Raw genomic sequence first — 21,864 nt, forward strand, 5'->3', positions numbered from 1 at the left:
CATCATAGCTAAATTATGGAGGAGAATCATACTTCATGAAGATAAATGCTTTTGCCTAAAACTAAAATGAAACATGTTAACATTTAACGAAGAGGAGAGTGTGAGAAAAAGAGCTCAAATATTCTTAAAAAAAYTGGAATTCTCCTGATGGAGAATCATGTTATCTCACATTTGGCATTTTATGGTGACACTGAAAAAAAAAAGCCTTGCTGCTCATTCACTAAAATATCCTGCCACCAATTATGTCAGCACTTAAAATCAGAGCCTGAGCAGGAAAAATTATTAAGACTTAACGGTCCAAGCATTTTTTTTGTTTACCTGCAAGATTATTTCTAGAAGAAAAAGGGATTTTTTGATTCTGGCATCTGTAAACAGYATAATATGAGTGTGAAACTTAAGTTARAAWWWWTTTTTTTAAGTATATTTTTCCATGCTGTACTTTTCAGCTCATGAAAGACTTGATATAACAAAGACTGAGAGGTTCAAGTTTGCTTGMCATATAAATCTCTTAGGAATGGCAGTTTTTTTGGGGTATATTTGTTCCTTCAAGAAGGTTTAGTGCTGGGAAAGTGTGGTAGTTAAAGCACAAACAGAGGCTGTTGATAAAGTGGCAATGCATAACAATGTGGTAACATATTACAAAGGTGCAATTGCCTGCAGTTCATCAGTATGGAYATGGCAATGAAGTTCTGCTTTGTATATTCCAGGCACTAAAAATTTTGTGGCAGTGATTACAGGAGGTTCTTCTTCCCCTAAAAAGAAAAAATGAWGAGAGGTTCAGTGGTTAGAAAATTATTTTTCAACTTGTTCAACATTCTAGAAACGGTGCAAAAGAAATCTTGTGAAAACTCYGTGCTTCATGTCTTATTCCTGGGGCTAAATGACCATATTCAGTAACTCCCTAATTAGAGGATTAATACAAGTTTTTTCCTCCAACAGGTCTACTTGTAGAAAAYCCTAACGGACCTATTAAAGTAAATGGACCTATTAAAGGTTCAAGTGTATGACTTCCTCAATGTYATACTTGTTTGAACTTAAGAGGGTTGTGCCCAATTTGATGATCTCAGAAAATCCTCTTTGTGGATCAGTAATCTGTATACGAACTTCATTGAAAGATAAAGAGTGCTGCAAATTATATGATTAGTTTAATTCAAAATACAAAAGCAAACTGTCCTGTAAAGAGAAAAGGATAGGCCTGCCCTGAGATGTTCACTGCAGAATAAGAGTTATTCATGCCTTTCTTGACCAAGGAATAGATGAAAAATGGGTAGCCAGAACATAAATAGAAATAACATTTTACRCTGAATTCAGAGCAATAATTTAGATACATACAATTCTCAGAAAAAGAATACAAGCTACCATATTTTAYTTATTTGTTCTGTTATAAGGTATACAAGTGCTGTGGGTATCACTATTTTGTATAACTGGAACAGTAGAAGATTTAACAAGTTACAATTTATGCAACAGGCAGATGATGCAGTTCTGGATGCTGCCTCTTTTCTACCCAATATCTAATTAGGACTGTGATTTGAGTAATCACAAGACAACCTTTGAATAAGACTCAGCCTAGAAAGATCAGGACTTTTGGACTGGGATGGTAACTGGGAAAATCACACCAGTTACTGCAGGTTTCTCTGACAGTTGATACATCAATGTTAAGGTTCACCTCTACCAGCTAGTGTTACATTTTTTACTTTCTATACTTGAGATACGTTAACAAGTAGGTACGTGACTTGAGAATAAATCACTTGAGAAACTGCCTCTTTCTTCCAGGGACTCCTTGGCAGCTGGAATACTCAGCTGCCAGTTCCGCAACTGAATCAGGAGGGGAAAACTGGCGCAGCATTCTTACAGGGAGGCCACAAATCTAAAACTGACATCCTACCTTTGTCCAATACATACTCAGACCTTACAGACATACTCTGTATGGTTTCCCACAACTGCAAGAAAAGGGTGAGTTGGAAGATGGGGGAGAAAATTAATATAATAGGAATTTTCAAACAATAACTGGATATTTATTACTTATTGAATTAAATGATTAAAACTATATTATTTCTACAGAGGAAAAAAAATAGTTACATTCCCATAAAGACTGGATGCTTTATCTATCTATTCCCTCCCTAAGATAAATTTGACATCAAATATTACCTAGTAATTATTGTTTAATAAAAGATACATTTAGGAAAGAGAGAAGATGAGAAAGACATCTCATTCTCTTAGCAATCACTAAAGAAAACATAGCGATATATTACCAAAGTGTAATATTCACCTGTTGTAGCTGCTTAGGGAAGATCTCAGCCAATGGCATTTTGATAACTATAAATACAATTGCTGGAACATTCCTTCTTGCTTTGGTTGTGATGTCAGCTTAGTGTTTTGCAACGAGTAAGGTCAGATCAGCTGTTTAGCTAAGGGAACACTTACACCATCTAGCTGTAAGCATCTAATCTGGGTATCTATTTTGGGGAGGGTCTTGAGAGCATTTGAATTCCTCCACTGAAACCCTTGAGTTCATTCCTCCCATGYCCATATCCAATGGGAGGCCTAACGTGATTCTGAACCCTGAGTTCACCATGGTACAAACTATATCCTTAAACGGTCTACTACATATTGGACCAAAATAGGTTGTCAATTTTAGACTTTCTATAAGAATGCTGCGCCATATTGCTTCCCAATCAATCACACAGCTGTCATCCGAGCAGCTCAGCTGCCAAAAAGTCACTCCAAAAAGAGAAACAGTCTCCCCAGTAACGAGATGTGACTAATTAATATAATTTTAAGAACGATTATTTAGCTAGAGATTGCCTCATAATCAGCTAAGGGAAAGATACGTTTTTCTAAAGTTACTGAAAACTTATCTTACTTTTACCRTCTTGATGGTCTGCATCTTTTGCATCTGCATCTGATGGTCTCTTCTGCATCTTTTTATATGACTCCTTATATAGTATTTTAAATATTTTGAGACATTAGAAATACGCCCACAACAAGTAAATATAATTTTAAAAGAGACTGATGCTTCTCACCTAAACCTGATGATGAAGAAACACTTTCTGTAATGGAAGATGTTTCCATTTGGTCTGCCAACAGTCCTTCCATTAAAGGTAAAGATAACTCTGACGAAGGAACAGAAGAATCGTAGATTCCAGAATCTCGAGGCATATCTGTAAGATTGGAAGCTTTAACAACATGTAGCAATGGCTGAAGAACAGAGTTGGCACCTTGAATGTCCTGAGTTTCTTCTCCAAGGTTTAAGTGCTGAATTATACAGTGAGAGTCTGAATTTACAGCTGAAATAATATTTCCATCTGTTCTCAGGTAAAAATCACCATCTGACATCTGTTTACTCACCAAGTCATTTAAAACCAAGCCAGAGTCAAATTTTTCCATAATAGGCTTTGAGTAATGTAGAGGAGATGGAGGAAAAGGAATAAACTGTTTCTCAAACCAATCTGGCTCCTGATCAATGAACTGATGCATATTACAAATAGCAACATAAAGGGACCGTCCAGATTTGCTCCTGAAATAATTCCTTTTACTAATATTCACAGGAAACAGCTCTGAATCCTGTGGGTTAAGATCTCTGGAGTGTAAATGTGAATAAAGCTGAGGGAGATCATCCATAAGTTTGTATTTTGTGCTTAGATCCAGAATACCAGGGATGTCTCCTTCACAGGAGTAATCAAAGTAGACTGCAATGAACTTGCAGAGGTCATTTGAATTCTGCTTTGCCCGACGAAGCTTCTCAGCAACAGCTGACACAGCAAACAGAAAGAGTTCCCCTTTCCCTGCATCTTTGGTTACCACTCTGTGTTTCCAGTTCTTCTCAATGAAGTATTTCATTCCTTTGGAACACACAATGATGATAAATTGGGACTCATTTATTTTGTTAATAAGCCACTCTTTCTGCCTTTCCTTACAAAATTTTACATCTTCCCATAAATCTAGAGCCACCTGAAAAAGAAAAGAATGTATTGGTTGATATTTATTATTAGGTTATATGGTTAGATATAATCTTAGCGAGCTGATGGTATTCATCAGAAAATTCAGAATTAGTAATAGGTCTAATTATAGCTTGTCTCTGAAAGAAAGAATGAGTTATAGGATAAACAAACAAAACATAAGAAAAGAGCTTTCAGAATGGGCACAAAGCAAAACTGAAACCTAGCATTATTCCAGAGAACAGAATACCTTTTTTTCCTCTGTTATCTGTCTCATAACACAGCAGAAAACTTTATCCTGTCTCAAGTCACAGCATAGCTTAACGCTTAGCATGTAAGAATTGATAAAAATTGTAATGGCAGAGACAAGCACAGGAAAAATAAAGGTGCATGGGGAAGAAAATGTCATTTTACAGATACTTATGATACTGATAAAGGTATAATGTGGGCATTTATCAAGACTTTCAAAATATTGTTTCTGTTTTTCAAAATACTGTCTGAATAATAGTCCATGAGAAAGGAGTTTCAGTATGGACAGGTTTTTATTTCAATTTTTTATTACATGCTATTGCTTTTGTCTTGATAAGACAATAATTTGATTCTATCTGTCAAACATACCTTTTCTGTTATACATTGAGCTTGGCTTTTTGTATTAATCTCTTCTAACTTTAATAATAATATGCATTATTTCCCTATGTTCCCTATACAGTTGTTATTAATGATTTATACAACTGATCATAAACATAAATTATGTCCTACACCTTATGGATACAGCTCACAGATGTATAGTGGCAACCATAACACTATTCCAAAGAGGTCTGGTATGGCAGTGCTAAAGCACGTAACAGAAAAAGCTGTTCAAGGATATTACTTAGAAAATACCTTACTTGAACCATTTTAAGCATATAAATATATTTGTGACCATCTCCAATTATGTGATGCATCAATTATTTTGTCTCATGTGTGCAGCCGGTAGGGGTCAGACTTGTTGTATAATTGCAAAAACATTTTTGATTCACACATAGAGAATCAAAGTGATAAGACTGAAGTGCAACAAAAATATGCTAATAATTGTCTTGCTGTTTTACAAGTGAGAAGTGAATGACCTCCCACATTTTGACTATACTTAAGAGAGCATCCAGATTCTGAGTCAGAATCTGAGCCTAGTCTTTCAAGTGGAAATTTTGATGTTTTGAATCAAAAACAAACTTTGAATCAAAAACAAGATAAAAAATGCAGATTTTATAGCAGCAAAGGAGCAGAAAGAGAAGAAAACATTCAACAGTGACAATATCAAATGTCAATAATGTCTCCCTAATGAGGTAGATTTTCTTGTGYGAATAGGATTTATGATAGATTCAAGTGTTCATATGTCTGGTACCACCATTTCACAGTTACAGTTTAAAAGGTATTTTAGGAATACTGAAACAGATTAGGTAAACTATAGTATCTCTCTGTGATGGCAGACCATAAAGACACTAGTCGTACTAAACAGAACAAGTAGTTAATACAAAGCAAGGTACATATGACCAACTGAGAGTACTGGAAGCAATGCAGTTTTCCACAAATTTTCCATTTTTCATTTACACAGGTTATGATTTGTTCCTTTCCCAAACTGAAGAAAATTTATGTAGGTAATATGTAGGAGGATAATTAAAATTATTCACCGTGGAAAAGTGAGAATGAAATACTCCATTTTCAAACACACATTATTATGATTTTTGAGGGGACACTGTTTTAATTAAGGCAACTCTACTTGTTTAGAGAAGAAATGTTGAGTTTACCTCACAGCCACAAAAGTCCTGTAGAAAATAAGCAAAGCATTGGATGACATTAATATGTTTCTGGCAATCTTTATTGGAATAGCAGATGAACACTTTTGGCCGGGGACGAAGTCTTTCCACATGGAGCACTGCAGCATACGCTGAAGATTCCGAACTCTCCTCATCTAGATGGGAATATATATTTTCTAAATTGGAGGAAAGAGAGTTCACACCATAAAAGGTCATATTCTTAAACCTTTGTTTTGTCTCATTACTTAAACATACAGTGAAGATTTTATTTAAAAGATATTCCTTTTCTTTCCTATCCTAAAAAGTGTAAGCTGTGCCACTTGCTATTTCCCAGCTTCTCAGCTGCAACATATGTGGAACATACTTGGAAAGAGAGATGTGTAGTTAATACTGTACAACCTACAGCACTCTCAGAAATGGTTTAATTTATAAACAGAATGAGGCTGCTTCACCTCCATGCAGCTTTAATGATCATTTTTCTATTCAAAAAATATCGGCTTTATAGATATATTATCAAGTTTCCTGATTAACAAAGACAAAGTCTCTTTTTTAAAGCAGTGACACGAGAAAACTAAGAATACTAACTTGCAGAAAAACATACACCTTCAGAATATCATGTAGTATGAGGTACATTTTCAGTGTTAATTTGAATTGAGAAAGGATTAATTTAAGTCAAAACAGCTATATGTGTTTCTTCCTTTGCATCGATGCTTTTATGCCAGAACAGGACTGTCTAGTGCCAAAATAATTCAATCTAGTTCTACAGTTGATTAAACTAATTTGGAATAAAGCATGAGCATCTCAAAATACGAGCATCCCTCTAGGGATTTATTTTAGAACAATTCATCATGAATAACTACGCTGGAACAAATCTCTCCGTAGACAAATCTTCAGTCGCTGTCTGAAGTAACTGTGCTAGCTGTGTGCTGGGGGACCGCCACAGAAGGCCAGAAGGTAAAAGCATTTAACCCAGATGGCATGCAGCACTTGCAGTACACTTTGCTTCCAAAATTCAGATGGAGAATACAGACATGAGAGGTTTAGGGAATGTAATCTCTTTTTCCATAGTCGTGAAACCACACAATTCCCAAGATGCTACAGAAAAAAATAAAAAAGCCACTAGATTTTTAACATCTCAGTGCAGCTTGCCAGCTCCTGGACACAGAGGAGAGAGAAGTCGGCAGACAGAGATGGAATCTAACTTAGAGAAACATCTGCAAGCAAGTTTTAGGAAGAATAAATTTTGGGAGCAGGCTTAGGATGAAGTTTAAAGGCAACTTCCAGGAAAGTGAACAAATCTGGAATAACGGGGGGAACATTCCAGACAGTGCTGAGAACTACACTGGTCTGACATATATGGTTTTATTTTCTTTCTGATATAAAATAAATATGAATTAACATATTTACATTAAATAAGAGAATGTTGAAAATATATCAATTTAGAGATCCACTTGTATTCTGTGTGAGAAGGGAAGAAAGTTGAAAAAGAAAGGTCTTCAAATAAAGAGCTTTCTTTAACAATTCTATGAGTTAAGGCATTATTGAGTGCAAAAGTGCTCCTTTAAGTGAAACTCTACATTGGATAAACASTCTACCTTGCTGCTTCTTGCGGCACATCACTGTGAAAAGCGTTGCAAACGCTGAAATGACGACTAAGGGGACGGTAATGGCAATAGCTCTTATTGGTCCAGCCCAGGGAGAATGTACTTTGAAAAACAAAGCAGAATTAGCCTATGTAAATAAGATATATTATCATTATTCAATCATATCTTCACCATAGGAATGGAAAACTGCTGCAGTAAACTATTACCTGTTAACTCGCAAACATACAGTAGAAGCAAACATCATTATGCTGTGCTTAACTTCACAAAGATTTTATGTTGTTTGTCTGCATCACTATAGCATCAGAATGACTAGAGTAAGTACCAAGTGCTTACTTGGTACTTTTCAGCTTGGTACTTATTTCAGCTCAGACTCTAACTCCAAATGAAAAGAGCTTTACATGAAGTATAGTTTTGATAAGAATTCCAATAGTAACCTGGTCCTGTTGGATTTCTAGAATATTTCACTAGCCATTTAGACAGCACTGTCTTCTGCACAGGTTATAAACATGAATTAAAAATCAATCCATCTTGTCCAGTGTCTTCATCTGTGGCTATGTTTCTACACCTATGTTTTGAAATCCTTAGTTCGATTCTCAGCATCTGGTCAGATATAGAGAGATGCTGAGCATTCACCTGACAGGCTTTTCCCTGACTGCTTAAATTTAATTTCCTTGCAGTCAGGTTAGGCTTAGGCTGCTCACATAGTTGCATTATATTATTTCCACAAAACCACATGCATTATTTGCATGCAATTAAAATACAAAGTATGACATATCCATGTATACAACAAAAATGACTTTCCTACAAAGATTTTCAACTGTATATTGATCTAAACTACACTAAATATAAACATATAAATATGTAGATGTATATGCAGGAGTATGCATGAGATCACAGTAGAAATGCATATAGAAGTACAGCTAAGTTTCAATAATCTTGACTGTGGCAAATAGGCATGTGTCAAATCAACATTTCCAATACAATTAAGATTGTATCTAAATACATAAAAACTGTATACTGTTAAAAAAAATACCTGGTTTTAGTGCATAATGCATTGTTTTCCTTGTTGTGTTAGTGTCATCCACGAGCTTTGAAAAGTAAAAGTTGAAGGTTATTTTGTGGAAATTTTATTTACTTCATGAAAAAATATTTTTCTGCAAATGAAAACAACTGTAACAGCATTTACATGAAGAAATTTATTCAAAAAGTTACCTATTTAGTGCTCCTTAATTGTAACTAATGCAGATAGCTTTCCTTGTTGGTACACAATTTATTTTTAATTGCTCCAATTGTATCCAGTATTTTGCCTTAAGAATTTCTAATTTCAATTAATTCCTCATCAATATACTTAATTAGCTGTTGTACAAAATATTTGTAAATATTACCTCAATTATATAATCCCCCGGAGATACATTCTGAAGAAGGCAACTTGTAGTATCTGTATTTTGCTCCTATATAAAAAGGAGATAATATTTTGCAAGCAATTCACATACTTTCAAAACCTAATAACAATGCATTCACTTCACTACTTAGTTAGAAATGTATACTGCTCTCCTGTACCAGGACACCTTATACCAGTAAAACTAAGACTTTTATTTAGATCTCCAAGGAATACAATCCTCTGCCTGCACAACTCAAATACAACTGATTATTCAAAAGCTTCTTAGAACTTTGGTCTAATATATAAACTCTACACCATGGCCTGAGGCTCCCTGTCCTTCAGACACTTAATATCAAAGTTTGACAACTGACAACAAACTAGCCATCATTCACGGGAAATAACAACAAAATTAGGGGAAACAATATACCAATTTGAAGCTCAAAATGATAGACACAGTACCACAAGTAGATTTTAACTAATGACCTCAAATTTGAATGCAGCCTTGGCTAACAAACTCTAAATATTTCATATTTGATGTGCAAGTGAAATCACTGGGAAGCAATGCAAATTTCAGTATTTTAGTTCTGCACACATTTTTATAGTTCATTTTTATAAGATAATAGGCTAATGACGAATGAATCCCAAAGCCTGACAGTTGAATTCTTCCACAGCTTACATTGTCTATAAGAAGAAATACCCTAGGATGAGTGAAAACGCTTAGTAACTTCCACACTTAGAATGGCCTAGCTCCATGGACATACTAAAAATGAGCTGTCTTGAGATAATACTTTATTTGTAATAAGATAATTTGGGTAATTTGTAAAGTGATGAAGTTCAGTGCAAAGCTGCAAACAAAATAAGAAAGAATTTTTATTGCAAGCATAATAAAACTGTATTTTAAATTAGTAATTAGTAGTAGGGTCTTTAAGAGGGAGAACTCTCATTTGCCTGTAATATCCCAGCATCCATGAATACCACAGGTTTGGCTTTGCCTGGTAAGTCTTACCACAATACAAAAACTACCTACAGAAAGATCAACAGCACAGCTCAAAGTTTTAAATCTGAGAGAACTCTAACAGCTTGTTAAAAGTTTCCATAAAACCTTAGGACATCTATGCTAATGGTTTTTGTGCTCCTAAAAGTGGCAAAACTCAGTGACATACCTGTTTGCAGGTCTTCTGCTTAAATGGTCCTTCATGCTTAAGCTTGTAGTGAAGAAAGTAATATCTAAACCCAAAGTTGTGCGGTGCATGATCAAAAGACACTTGCATGTTAAAGCCTTGCTGGGTAACATTCAGATTCCTTGGCTTCCAGTCTGTCAGAGGAGATATTTATGAATTAACAAGTGTTCTTTCAAGAACAATAACTTGTTTTTATAAGACAAACATATGGAAAGTATGACACTTTACTTACAAGGTTTGCAGACAAGGTTTTCCGGCTGTAGAAGCAATTCACATGCTACAAACAGACACAAAAATTATTAATGATACAGTCAAATGCCATGCTATACAAACAGGAAAAAAAAGAGGTCAGAAAAAAAGGAGGCTATTTCATCCTTTTGAAGACAGCATCCCCACTTCTCCAGCCTCTACTATGCACGGAATGAATATACACTTAGCTACTTTTTTACAGTCGTTTACTTTGTTATAGTTCAAGTTTGTTCTCATCTCTATACGAGAAATATAAGGTCATTTATTTGAAAACAGTATATGTTAGTACCATAAAACGGACAGCATCTGCCACAACTTAGCAAGGGAGAAAGTCAACATTGGGCTTAACAAACACATATACTCAAAAGTAAATGTATTATTATTAGGGCAGGCATTACTTTTGTCAGTATSAGTGGACAGGCTTGAAAATATTCTAAGGAAAATTAGAAAGTAAAAAAGTCCATGCAGAACAATGTCAACATTTCACCTACTGTTAGCTTTTCTTCATGCTGTTTTAAGCACCTACGTACAAGACCATATTCATGCTCCTTTCTTTTCCTTCCTTTCTTCTCCTACCTCTATTTAGAGTTGTTAATTGTTCAATGATATTGAAGAATTCTACTTGAATTGTTGCTATATATACACTCATCTAGCTCCAGATAAGCAAAACAAAATTTGAGCTTATTCACAATGTTCAGCAAGGAGAAGGAAAATGACGAACCACTTTTATAAGCTGAACTTTTCCAAGCAAAATGTGAGCAGTTATGCTCTAGGTAGACCTGGACTAGTCTCAGGTCTGACCTGACACTCTTCTGATTGTTGGATAGCATAGATTTTTCTACACCATAAATTAAGATGTGGCATCCAAAATCAGTCCACTTAACACTCAAAATGGGTACAAATCCCAATTTAAAGATGATGTCCATAGTTATCTTAAGTAAGACTCTTATTTCATTTAATGTTATGTCATATCATACGTAGTACTTACGTCGAGTTCGGAAGAAAAATGGGTGATAGTTGCTTTCGTTTTTAATGGAAGGAAAAGGAACAATCTTTATAAAGTAATCTGTTTCAAATTTCAGGTTTACAAAAGGCTGAGATTCCATTCCCTATAAAAAGATAAGTTACTTTTTAAAATGATTATTGTAACTGAGGGTGTATTCTTTCAAAATATGCCCCTTGTTCTTACAGACATGAACAGAAATTAATATATTAAGAATCCTTGGTCTATTCTTCTACTACCTGTTGACACATGGAAGCATCACACAAATGTGGGATATGGACCATCACACACAACCACCTGTGCTGCACCATCACCCAATGCAATTTTATCCTGCATCAGGAAAGGTTCTCTTTAGGCAGATAGATTTATCCCCATATTAACAACTGCCATTAGTTTAAAGACTGATAATATTAGGAAGCAAATTGCTCTCCTGTAAATAGCACATTAAATATATATCTATTTAAGACTATTTTCTTATATATTACATAGAGAGGAAAAATATGATAATATACGTATCACTATACACACATACTATGTATTATATATTCAGACATTTTTAAACAAAGCATATAGACAATTTAAAAACTACTCACACAATGTATAGCCTGGAGAAGGGAAGTTTGAGAGGGGATCTGATCAATATATGATCCCCTGAGGTRAGAAGGTAAAGAGCAGGGGGCCAAACTCTTCTTGGTGGCGGCCAGTGACAGAACAAGGAGCAATGGGCACAAATCGAAACAACAGAAGTTCCATCTCCATGTGAGGAAGAACTTCTTTCCTGTGAGGGTGACAGAGCCCTGGAACAGGCTGCCCGGAGAGGYTGTGGAGTCTCCTCCTCCGGAGATCTTCCAAACCTGCCTGGATGCCTCCCTGTGCCACTTACTCTGGTTGTCCCTGCCTAAGCAAGGGCCTAGCCTAGATGATCTCTAGAGGTCCCTTCCAACCTCAGCCATTCTGTGTGATTCTTTGAGTCAAGCAACAACGAAATACTTAGAGAAACAGAGCACTTACTGTTTTTTTAAAACTGGAGCTGAGTTGCTTTGGATCTTTTAAAACCATCTGCTGACATTGTCTTCCCTCTGATTTTAACTCCTCAAGTATTACTCGAAATCCTTTTAGGTTTTCAATTCCTGCAAACATCAGAGCATTAAATAGAAGACTAGTATTTCAAAATGCATGCTATGATATCTACTATCATGTCTATCTAGAACTCTTTGGCAAAGGGCAGTAATTACTATAAACTCATGCAACACAGAGTAGACAGGCCAAAAGTCTGTGGACTGTGAACAGTCTGTGAACAGTCCAGATGGGCCCTTCAAATTACCATTGCAATAGAAATAATCACTGCCTCCATCAGCGCCTCTAGTATTACATTATAGTAACTTCGCATTCCCATTATTAGCAATCTAACGACATTTTGCTAGGATAAGAACACTCTTTTATAACATTTATATCATTTACGACACTATTGGATTAAAGTGATAGCAATTGTTATGATTTCTTTAGCTCTACAGGATCCAGGAGCGGAATAACAGAAAAATTGACATAAATGGAATGGAATTTATTCTACTGAGTGAATATTTCCAGTTATTAATGTGTAACGCCAAAACTACACCCATTTTGTCTAACACAATAGAGACTCAGCATGGTTTCTTTACATTTCTTTGCAACGTTCTCATCATGGCATGACTGCATTACCTCATTACACTGTGCCATGCTGATGCCAATGTCACGGCACAGTGTTAAGCTGTTATAGTTATGTGACTCATGTATTAAAGTTGCTGCCCAGTTCTTCAAAATTATCTACCACTACTCCATCCAATTATAAATTTTCAACAGCATTACAAGTGCTSGAATACATATTTAGCAAGGGCAAAGGCACAATCTTTGTAAGCTAAATACTAGATAAATCAAAATGAATTAACTTTATAGTATGCTTGTCAATTTAGAAAAGTCTTAAATCTTTCACAAAATTCACAAGGAATTTTTTTGTTGTTGTTCTTGAWTGTTTTATCATCTTGCATTATACAGAGAGACCATGAGCTGCCCAACGCGTTCTTAATATTCCATGAAAGAGAACGTGTCCAGTCTCCTTGACACCCAGGTGCTTCAGCAGCAGCTCTGTGTGGGCTCTTCCTGAAGGATTAACCTCTGCTCATAAAAGTAGAGAGCACCACACTGTTTCCCACAGAGATCTGATTCACGCCGTCTGCAACTGTAGATTACCAGATCAACCACACTGTGCAGCTGGAAGTATCAAGTTTAATTTCCACATACTCGCCTAAAATCCAATAACTTATCATTATTTTATGTTACAGAATAAAATTATGAAAGCATGATTTAATATTGGGAGATCACAAAAACTTAAAAACTCTTGCTTTTCTAAAGTGTTTTCTTTAAGAAACACAGATATATCCTAAAATGTCAATTAAGTTTAATAAACAAATATTTTCATCATCAATCTCCTCACTTAGGATCTGTTCCTAGAACAACAATGAGAATGTTTAACGTTTTTTAAAACTGGAAGAAAAACTSATTTTTAAATCTTTTTGAGGGAGTATGAGTTAGAAAATTCCAAGATAAGATTCTACTCTATGAATAAAATGACGTGAAGCAAACAGCTTTCTGTTTTCATTTTTAAAACTGTGCTCAAGTCAGTTTGAGCTCAAATCAAATTATAATTTAAATGATATTGAAAAGCATCTTTGTATTTGAAAATTATTTAATAAAGCATTATAACAATCAAAAAAGAGACTCCACATCTTTCATTTGCTAGACTTCAGTTGCTATAGAAAATAAGCTTATACTAACTCACTTTTTTCAGGTCCTTTACTAGTATGCAAGAAAGAAAGGATGAGGCTGGGGTTGGTACAGGCAGAGTGCCCTCCAGTGGGCAGCAAGGTACTGCCAGCAATACCACTTTGTAAGAYTGAAAAATTCAGTGACCACATCTAAGTTCAACATAGCTCCGATTAAGTAGCATCTTCCACCTGTAAGGCGATCTGCAGCCTAAAGAATCTTCATGGGTATTTCAGCAGTTGAACTCAATCAATTCCAATAAAACGCACCAAAGCCTTGGGAGAGAAAATGATACAGGGCAAGTGGACTACACTGAACAGAGGGAGAAATCCAACCAACTGAAACAGTGAGAAGCAGCATGTGCTCCAGGGAGCACCCCAGCTTCCAGGCTCTATCAAATGACCTATTAAAAAGAGCAGCTTTGCAAAGCTGTTCAGAATTTATTTTAAGCAGTTTTGCTTCCACRCTTTCCTAGCATCATTTATTTTAATTAAAACAGTTTAGTTTTAGGTTGATAATGATTAATTTCTCTCAGGTACATACCAATGGTATTTGCCGTCCAAAGTATTGTCACTGCGACCTGTTCGTAACACGAATACTGACTGATTGTGATATTCTGCACATCGCCGATGACGTGCTTTCCCACGGCATTGAGATACGGCGTGCAATCTGAAAGCACRGAGAAATAAACACTTCAGACATACTACCTGGCATTCGTGTGCTATGCAAGAGCACATAATTCACTTTCTGCCAGCAGGACCTTATCCAGGAGATCTGTTCAAACAACTAATTTCTAATATATCCCACATCTTTTCATGTGAATAAAGAAAAATKTTAATTTCATCATACCTCTTCAAGACTGAGCCAAATGAAAAGCACATACACTATTTATCCTATAAAAAACAAACACTGCACAGTAAACCAAACCGAAGCTTTTGTGATGGGATAATGAAAAACAGTTGAAAACTTCATTGTTTGTTCAAAATCATTGAGCACAACCCATTTGACCAACTGCAAAACCCTAGTTCATGAACTGCAATCACTATATTATAATACTATTTCGGCTTGTACCATAGTAAAAGTAAAATGCCACAGATGTTGGGAGTCCCAGCAGCAATTTTTCTCAGCAATTACTCCAAAGAATATAAGCACTGCTGTTTATTTTGTGCATGTAGAGTGCGGGGAGCAAGAGGACGCTGGTCAGTGATCAGGCACATATGTGCACAATGAGCACTGAGAAGCTCTTAGAACTGATGGCCAAGGGAAGCTTTTTAACCATAAATGTAAAGGTATAGCTTGAGCCTGGCCACGAAGAACTTACTCTCCTAAATCCATCTCATCTCTGTTATTCCTTCATTAACCAACTCCCCACTGATTATTTTCCTTCCAGTGAATCCAGTCAGAACTGCTTTTGTTTTGTTACCCTACTTGTTATCCTAACATTAGGCCTCACAAAAATCAGTGTATTCCCTAAAGCCACAGCTCTGTGGAAAATCTTGGAAAATCTTGGAATAAATGCAAATAACACCAAGTTTTATTACTTTTAATGCTTAATTATTACTAGGATGATATTTTAAAGCAGGAAAAGAAACAGTGGCAAAGAAATTCAATATCCTGGAGCATGGTCTACAGGCACATGAACAAATATTCAGCTTCTGAACTAGCTATGCTGACAAAATTTGAAAAAGTTGACTGTCTATATATTATCACATTGACTGATGATTAATTCAAACAAAAAAATCTGATAAATTCAATAGATTTGCTTATACTGAGTTTCTAAAATAAAACATGAAAAATCAGTAGTTAACATAAAGTAATGCAGGAAACTAGTCTTAAATTCTAAGGCATGCTCTTAAAAGAAAGAAAAATATTAACTAAAAAGAAAATTGCTTTTTACTATGAATAGCAATGGTAAGGGGTCTTTTATGCAAGTGTCACCCAGCAAAGAATAGAACGGTTTGTACTACACATTGCCTTTCATGAGAGCTGGGCAGTTGGTGCTGGCTTTACTGTTTGCAGAATCCTCTTGCTACAAGTGAACTGAATGACAGCATGAACTTCCTCTTTGGAGGATAGAGTATCTCTTTCAACGGAAAGTTTGAAGTAACAGCTTTTTGCAAGGTCTGGATCTAATTAATAGCAAGCCCAAGATTTTGGATCCTACTTACTAAAGTTTTATGGTCAAATGACAATTTGCCAAAATGCAATATAGTACAAAAGTCTGAGGTCTGACTGTGAGTCATTRATTTACATTTTTAAAGAAGAACAGATTTTGGAAAAAAACAGCAGGGAAAATTTAYACACTTTTCAGGAAACTACTTCTTTGAGTTGACTACAAATGAAACACTAAAACATACAAACATTTGCTTCTCACCTGAATAAATAACCTAACCATATAATTTAACAGCATAAAAAAGTTTGCAAGAGTTGTTCTGTGATGAAATAAAAAGCCTTTAATTCACGGCCAGCAAGCTGCTTTTCTTTTGTACTGGCTTCTTTACTCTCAGTAAGTATTTCCAAGACATATAAATGTTTTAGTCTTGATATCAGGGACCTCTTTCCCTAGTCCTGCAGAATTTAAGCAACTCTTTTGTCCCAGAAGCATGCAGTGCCAGCAGAGTTTTGAATCAACACTTGTCACTGCTTAATCCCAGTTGTTAGTGCCAGAAATAATAGAAAAAAAAATTAAAAAAAAAAAAAGGATTTAAGCAGGCTCTGCTGTGTTAACTAAACTTCACTGATACTATTTCCTGACTTTTTTTTTAAATGTAGCTAATAAATCAAAACATCCCTGTAGTGACCAGTTATCCATTGTACAATCTGATTTATGAATTATGAAATAATAGCCCATTTTCTTTATGTTTAATATTAGGTTAGATTTTTTAAAATGCATTCATAATTAATGAGGCCAAATTCAGATGATAATATAGAAATAGAGGAGCACAGGGTACYGCTAATTGTGACAGACTCCTTATTTTAGTAAACATAGTAGCAAATATTCAACTTACTGTCATATTTAAAGGTGATATTGAGTAATCCATTGTTCCTGGTGACTGGTGACAGGCCCTGCAGAGAAATACCAGGAAAACAACTTGAATAAAATAGGATTTTTTGAATCTGTGTAGACTTTTATTTTATAATTTTTTCTGTAGGTTAACGGAATTTGCGATTTTTCCTCTTCTGACATATCRGCAGTCACGTACCCTGAACGCAGCCCAGGACAGAGCAGACAGGCACAGCGCTCACCTGCTGTTGACTTTCTGAATGTAACACACAAGCATAAACAAAGAAAGGTCTAAATACAATATTTTTATGAAGTGAATTTGTGCCTTAAGCAGTATGACTTGCTCAGTGAACGCTGATCACAGAAGTTTATCTTTTAAAGAAACTCACAGGAAGTTCTCAGCCTCTGCCACCTAGGTTAATGGTGCCTGTACAAAAACACACCTTTAGTCAAGGTTGGGAGATTAGTCCAATCTGTTCTTGCAGGCAAATAGGCCATGGCAGAATGTCACTCGTAACTAGCCCAAAGCCACTAAGCTGAAGGCTGACAAATAAGCACAGAAAAGAGAAGGTCGGGCTGGTCCAGAGCTGCTCCCAGMTCATCTTGACAAAGAAGATGAGGAATCGGAACCAAAAGGAACGTCACTACTGAGCATTGTGGCCATGGCAACTTTGCTCWGTTTCCTTGGTCATTTTTGGGACAAAGATCAATGATGGGAAGAGCAGAAGTGAATAGCAAGTCCCTGCCAGCTCGTTGGGTTTCCTCCCGTCTGGAGGAGCTCCAGGCAGGTGCCTAAAGGCAGGCCTCTGTTCATCTCCTTGCCAGCTGGGCAACAAACCCACCTCACTTCCAGCATGCTCAGGATTCAACCACAGCCCCCTCGGCCTTTCTTCTTGAATCAAATTTCATCCAGCGCTCACAAATGCCTGATCAGAAGGATGTGACACCAGGAAATAAAACCTATGGTGTGGCTATCTGCGCGCCCAAGGCATACATGGAATAGACTGTTATTAGGGATTATCAGCATCTAGTTTCTGATATGTGCCTATGTCATTCCTTCATGAAACTATTATTTTATACAGATTTATTCGCACCTAAAAATTAACATTACTGAAAATTAACATAAATGTTTTCATTAAGTAAAATCTAAGGTATAAAAGACTTAAAAGTCTTAACTCAAAATATGTATTATTCGTGTATCTTGTATTTATGTGTGTGTATATATATGCACAAACAGCAACATTTTTCATTGTTTTCTTTGACTGAATTTTTATTAGTTCTTTGCTGACAACACAGATTATAAAAGCATAAGTATAAATCAATATACTGCAATCACGCATTAATAACATTGATGAAAAAAGCCAAACTCCACTAAAACGACTTAGTGGTTGAAAGAATTTGCTCTCAGTGTATAAAATGTCCAGAAATACTATAGCCATTTGGTAGAGAAGCACCATAATTTTAACAAATTGAACAAAACATTTATCATATCAGTTAAAATTTGTAAATTAATCTGCTGATTTGATCATGCTCAACTTCGGTACTAATCCTTCTAGTACTTACTCCTGCAAGCTTAAGAAGATACTTTTTCAGGAAACACTCCCTTATATTTAAGCCAAATAGTTGTGCTATTTAATTAGCTTATAGCTAGACAATTTGTTTAGAACATCCTACTTTAAGACTATAAATACTAATGGTACAGCCTCAGGGTCCTACATTCTTAGTTAATTAACCACTAACATTTCCAGTGTTTACAAGCAGCTTTTAATTTACTCTGAACTTTGCTAGAAAGCAAGTTTCTGTTGCCTGGAGCCTTGTCTGTAAAAACCCTTTGGTCCCCTTACTTCAATACAGACAAGAAAGAGCCAATTTTATTTATTCATTTATTTCTAAGAACTACAGCCCACTGATATTTAAACAGATAACCACATTTGAAAGCTGCACAAAGCTAAATTACAAACARTGTTATTTTCTGGTAAAAAGCAGTTTCCCCCCCACACACCCCAGCCCCCCAGGGTCTCACACTATGTGAGTCCAAAGCGGGGAACTCTGCAGATAYTGAAGATCCAAAACACCATCTCACACCAGGCAAGCAAGCCAGAAAGATCCTTCTACCAGCTGACATATCTCAAACCACAGAAATCAATTGTTGGGAATGTTCCTTAACTCACATCCACAGCTTGGATAGTTAAGATAATGATTCTGAGAGATCCTAAACCAGCAGAATTATGAAGGCCAATACACATCACCTCCTGCAGCATAACTCTTTGCAACTCCCTGAGATAATCAAGACACATGCAGGTATTTCCTTTTATTTAAGTACAAAAAGGACACTCATCTTTCAAATTGGAAAGATATAAATAACTCAAGGCAGAGACTCTATTGCGTAAAAATCAACAAGTATTTTTTCATGTTTTCTCCGGGACCTGGCCTGTATGAATGGTAACAACTTAGGCACTCATGATAATTGTTCCCAGTCATTATTCAYCAGGCAGGCAGGAAGCTGGGATTCCACATTCGGAATAAAACTTAAAAGAAATTTTAAACTCAGGACATAACCTTGCTCCCAACAWAAGTCAAGTTTAACTATAAGTGCGTTAATACAACAGAAAGAAACATAAATTCTGCTTAATTTTTATTGCTGAACTWTTCCCTGTTTCTTTTAAACAAAACCATACAACACTTCATATTCCCAGTCAAGCTAGAAGTAGCATCCATTAAATTTCTTATACTACATATGTTGCCTTGCAGATCAGAAGTGATAGTGGTGATGAGAACTGTCTTCTGAACAACTGTCTTTACAAATAGCCCAACTCACCTCAATATTCAAGTACCTCTCTCTTTCTGGGAACTCTGCACTTTAATTAAGATAATTTATGAATGTGAATAAGCCTTGTCTGGAGCCCCAKGCACATCAGTACTAGGAAAGAGAGAGATATGCTAGCACTAATTACAGAGATCTGGTGAAGGAGGTAGGAAATCGCTACCCCTCAGGCACAGCCTTGTGCATCAGACCAAAACAGGAATCACGATTCATCTTTCATATGTTATTCATCAACACACACACATGGTCCTAATTTCATGCTCCCACGAGGCAAACTAAAGGGACAATTGTTTCTGAACTCTAACATTGAGATGAATAATCAGTGTTTATCATGCTCATTGCTCAGCAAACTCAAAGCTTTATATGTGACATCTACTCTTTCCATTTAGAGCTTCCTTGATGCCTTYAACCAAGTTAAAATATTTTTTATTTCTAAAATCATCAGCGAAAAAGGAATCCTCTGTATGACGTAAGAGCACCTTTGGGCTGCCTCCAGCAGAACACATAGTGCCTCCTCACGGACACTGGGCAAGGTGCGCGGGGCTGCCCGCACAGGGAAGCTGGAAGCCGGGGCGGACGGGCCCCTTCACGGAGCTGATGCCAACTACGAAGTCAGTATCTGCAGGTTTGTGCTCTGCACACAAAAATTACAGGGATGACATTTTAAAAAAACATCACTGACTGGGGAGGACTTGAGAAGCAAGAGGCTTCTCAGTGCTTATTTCATATTTGAAATATGAAATTGTCATTTTAACTTCATTTAATCAGTTACTATCTTTTGTGTTCCTTCCGGTAAATTTCTATGTTGTTTATGCTAATTCTTTTTTTTAAAAAAAAAAAAAAAAAAAAGTAGGAAAGACAACGTAACAAATATAGGCTACAAAGTTACATGCCAGCTCAGTAAATGTGTAACCTTCAATGCTCAGAGGAAATAAATAATCTCCAACAGAGCCATTAGCTATTTCAGCAGTAGTATCACAGAAAAGCAAACAGTGAAAATCTTCTACAGATTGATATAATGAAATTAATTAGTAACAAGAGCAAAAATAAGCAAGTGTGGTAGATTGATGAGGCAAGAGAAAGCTGCAAAAAGCGCAACACTAGAAGCATGCACAGAGAGGGAGCAGTCAGTATTAGAGTAGTAGATTAAAAACCCATTGACCTGTAACTACTACAAAGACACAAACAGATGAATTCATGTGGAATCAAAGCAGAAGTTGGACATGAACAAATACTACTACATGTGTCTTAAATCAAAAGGAACTGTCAGAATCAAAAAAAAAATTAATGGGACGCTTCAGACTGCACTTTAAGATGCATCCTTGATGATACCAACTTTAAATATTAACAGTAGGGCTCTGAAAAGCCCTACACTATATTCAAACACTATATTCATTTGGAATACCACTCATATAACACACAAATGCGTAAAACAGAATGGTTGTATTGTTATAGAAACCTTCTCTCTCTCAAAGAACCTTCCACCATTTCAAAAGCATTTTTCCTAGCACTGGCAGACATGGTTTTGAGCGACAAGTCCTTACAAAGCCCCCGGCCTCTGTTAACTGCCCTTTGCAAAGGGACATCTCGATGCGTCAGCATTTCCAGTCTGCTTTGAGCACATACAGCGCCACCACAGCCAGGGGCATAACGACCACCTCCAATTAGGTCTGCATTTTGCAAAATGCCTTTTTATTACCATTTTTAATCTTTTCCTGCAGTGCCTCGAACTGTCAAAGCTTGTCTTGAAGCATCACAGGATGCAGTTTCCTAGATCCACCCAACAAGCCCTCTGCTTCTCCAAGACCACTTGGCTGGGGAATTTGCAAACGCTGTCTCACCGGGCGCAAGGAGAGCTTGGAAACCAGGAGTTCAAGTTAACGTTCTCTTACCCATTGTTATCCCTAATCTTTCTACATCCTCTTGCTTTCAGTCCATTTTCTACAACAGTAAGAAGAATTACACCCAGACATTTAATTTTCTTTTGAAAAATCAACTACAAACCACTCTAGAATGATATTGCTGCACAGAGTATTTGGTAATAATCAATGGCAAGAAGCCCAAGACAAAAATATATAGGAATGAGCT

At 36.2% G+C, this 21,864-nt stretch overlaps 1 protein-coding gene across 1 annotated transcript in view; it reads right to left on the bottom strand.

The window, feature by feature from the left end:
- Positions 1 to 433: 433 nt before the first annotated feature.
- IL17RD (interleukin 17 receptor D) overlaps positions 434 to 21,864 on the bottom strand; it is a 56,386-nt gene continuing 34,955 nt past the window's right edge. Inside the window, exons 2-13 of the mRNA XM_026035435.1 lie at positions 16,957 to 17,014; positions 14,492 to 14,617; positions 12,161 to 12,279; positions 11,135 to 11,255; positions 10,130 to 10,174; positions 9,880 to 10,031; positions 8,721 to 8,786; positions 8,369 to 8,423; positions 7,327 to 7,437; positions 5,723 to 5,907; positions 3,024 to 3,951; positions 434 to 752 (exon numbers count right to left, since the gene is read on the bottom strand). Coding sequence (XP_025891220.1) covers positions 637 to 752; positions 3,024 to 3,951; positions 5,723 to 5,907; positions 7,327 to 7,437; positions 8,369 to 8,423; positions 8,721 to 8,786; positions 9,880 to 10,031; positions 10,130 to 10,174; positions 11,135 to 11,255; positions 12,161 to 12,208 — 1,827 coding nt within the window. The 5' untranslated portion in view covers positions 12,209 to 12,279; positions 14,492 to 14,617; positions 16,957 to 17,014 and the 3' untranslated portion in view covers positions 434 to 636. The remainder of the gene's footprint in view (positions 753 to 3,023; positions 3,952 to 5,722; positions 5,908 to 7,326; positions 7,438 to 8,368; positions 8,424 to 8,720; positions 8,787 to 9,879; positions 10,032 to 10,129; positions 10,175 to 11,134; positions 11,256 to 12,160; positions 12,280 to 14,491; positions 14,618 to 16,956; positions 17,015 to 21,864) is intronic.

The sequence above is a fragment of the Nothoprocta perdicaria genome, unplaced genomic scaffold, assembly GCF_003342845.1.
Source record: "Nothoprocta perdicaria isolate Ctin4 unplaced genomic scaffold, notPer1 scaffold_16, whole genome shotgun sequence".
In the NCBI taxonomy this organism is placed as follows: Eukaryota; Metazoa; Chordata; class Aves; order Tinamiformes; family Tinamidae; genus Nothoprocta; species Nothoprocta perdicaria.